This window comes from Bremia lactucae, linkage group LG15 (assembly GCF_004359215.1).
Source record: "Bremia lactucae strain SF5 linkage group LG15, whole genome shotgun sequence".
In the NCBI taxonomy this organism is placed as follows: domain Eukaryota; phylum Oomycota; class Peronosporomycetes; order Peronosporales; family Peronosporaceae; genus Bremia; species Bremia lactucae.
This window is the reverse complement of record NC_090624.1, coordinates 1,826,625-1,828,536: the sequence shown is the minus strand read 5'-3', so window position 1 is coordinate 1,828,536 and position 1,912 is coordinate 1,826,625. Positions and strand designations below refer to the sequence as shown.

Sequence of the window (1,912 nt, the reverse complement as noted above, 5' to 3'; positions counted from 1 at the left end):
TGGTAATATTGTCTTGTTGCGTCAGTATTGCCAAATTTGGTAATATTAAGTCAAAATTAATAAAGATAATAATTTCGTACTTCTTTTTGTTTCTTTTCATAGAAAATAATATTAATTAGTGCTCTTATAGGAGATAATATTTATGTAACGGAACACTACTAGCGAAAGGTGCTTGGTTACACATATGGACAAGATCAACGTTACAATAATCAAGATGCATAGAGAAAGTATGATGAAATTTACAAGTCGACAATATATTTACAAAGAAATTCATTTATATTTGGATAAAGAACATCTCGTGCTATACGCAAGTAACTAATGTATTGCAACCTTTCGACAGAGCACTACAGCAGGACTGTAATACAATAACATTCTTCCGTCTGAGCGATATACTGGCTACGGCTGGTGCATAGTGAACTAAGCTCTCACAGCATAGACTAAGACTTTTGATCAAGCAGCTCGTGCAAAAACCAAAATACTCACAAACGAGATCAGGATCATTTCAACACGGGGGCATCTCCGTTCGTGACGTACATGCGATGTACCAGACACGTTCGCATTACGTTTGTTACTGCATGTGAGGAAGTGATCGGTGGCTGATCACCTTAATGAAGTTTTCATGATCCACCTCGGCGTCTTTTTTGGCCTTTTTGTACGCGTCTGACTTGACTAATTTTAATATCTCGTTCCTTTTGTCTCCTTTCGCTTCCATGAGAGCAATCAACAAATCCAAATCGGCTAGATCAAGATATCCTTTCTTCCTAAGCATGTGCTCGATATTCTCAACGGGTAACTCAGCGTCCTTCATCAGCATCTTCCACACTTCCTTAGCCCCAACGGTCGTGTATTGATTGTCATCTAATAATGCTTGCGCCACTTTGGTTGCGCCTTCTTTTTGCACAAGGTCGTTCACCAGGCCTTTTACGTAAATATATTGTGGGTGACTCTTTCCAGCCACTTCATTGAGGGATTGGGCCAACGTGTTGACATTTGCTAATTCCCCTTTTATATTTGGTTCGAGGAGTTGTGCCATCCACTTGACAAGTGTCTTTAAACCTTGAGAAATGCGTGTCATAACCGAGCCTTCTTCATGACCCGCCTTGTTAAGAAACGGAAGCAACGGCGCGGACGCATATTTATCAGCTGACGTAATTGGAAGCATCCTTTCGTCGTCGTTGTGCCATGCATTATTCTCTTGGTTTGTTAAGTCTTGTGTTTCGCCGGAAATGGGCTCATTTGTGTCGATTGGAAAGCTGCGTAGGCGCGCACTGTTGGCGTTTGTCACGATAGTAGCAGTCACGAGTAGCGAAATGTAGTCGATCCGCATCGTTCGAATTGTCGTAGCGTCGTTGTGCTTGTTTTTAAGGCTCCGAGGGGATTGCAATGTAAAGTGAAGACCCTGTTTTCAATGGAGAGAGATCGAGTCTTCTCCTCCATTTATTTATTCGGAGGATATCAAAAAATCATGAAGCCTATCATGCTCGCTCTATTCGACCTCGTAGCTCGATAGCCGTGCAATCCTATCATTCTTAGAAATAATCTGCAGCTGTCTTAGAAATAATCTGCAGCTGTTCGACGCTTTTGAAACCCGCTCTCTTACTTCTGAGATCTTTCCTATCCTGCGCTTGCACGACTAAATTTACTCGTCGACAGTGTCGCATACATATCGCGAGAACTTAATCAAATGAAGGATGAAACTGGAGCTTGAGACACTGTTTGGATACGTGGACGAAATCTATCAATTGCGTCTTTGAGAGACCGACCAAGCTGCGTAGCGACACGAGGCTGACACGACGCACCAATACATTAAATTGTGCGTATTGTTATATCAATATATTGCACGCATCGTAAAAATAGTAAATAAGGATTTCAAGGATAAGATAATTGACCTTCATTTTTTCTTAGAGGAACA

The 1,912-nt window shown here is 41.4% G+C and overlaps 1 protein-coding gene across 1 annotated transcript; it reads right to left on the bottom strand.

Moving 5' to 3' along the window:
- Positions 1 to 568: 568 nt before the first annotated feature.
- On the bottom strand, positions 569 to 1,327 carry CCR75_002366 (uncharacterized protein; the record flags this gene model as incomplete). The annotated part of the gene is made up of 1 exon (XM_067960463.1): positions 569 to 1,327. The coding sequence occupies one exon, from the start codon at positions 1,325 to 1,327 to the stop codon at positions 569 to 571; it is 759 nt and encodes a 252-aa protein (XP_067819329.1).
- Between the last annotated feature and the right edge of the window lie 585 nt (positions 1,328 to 1,912).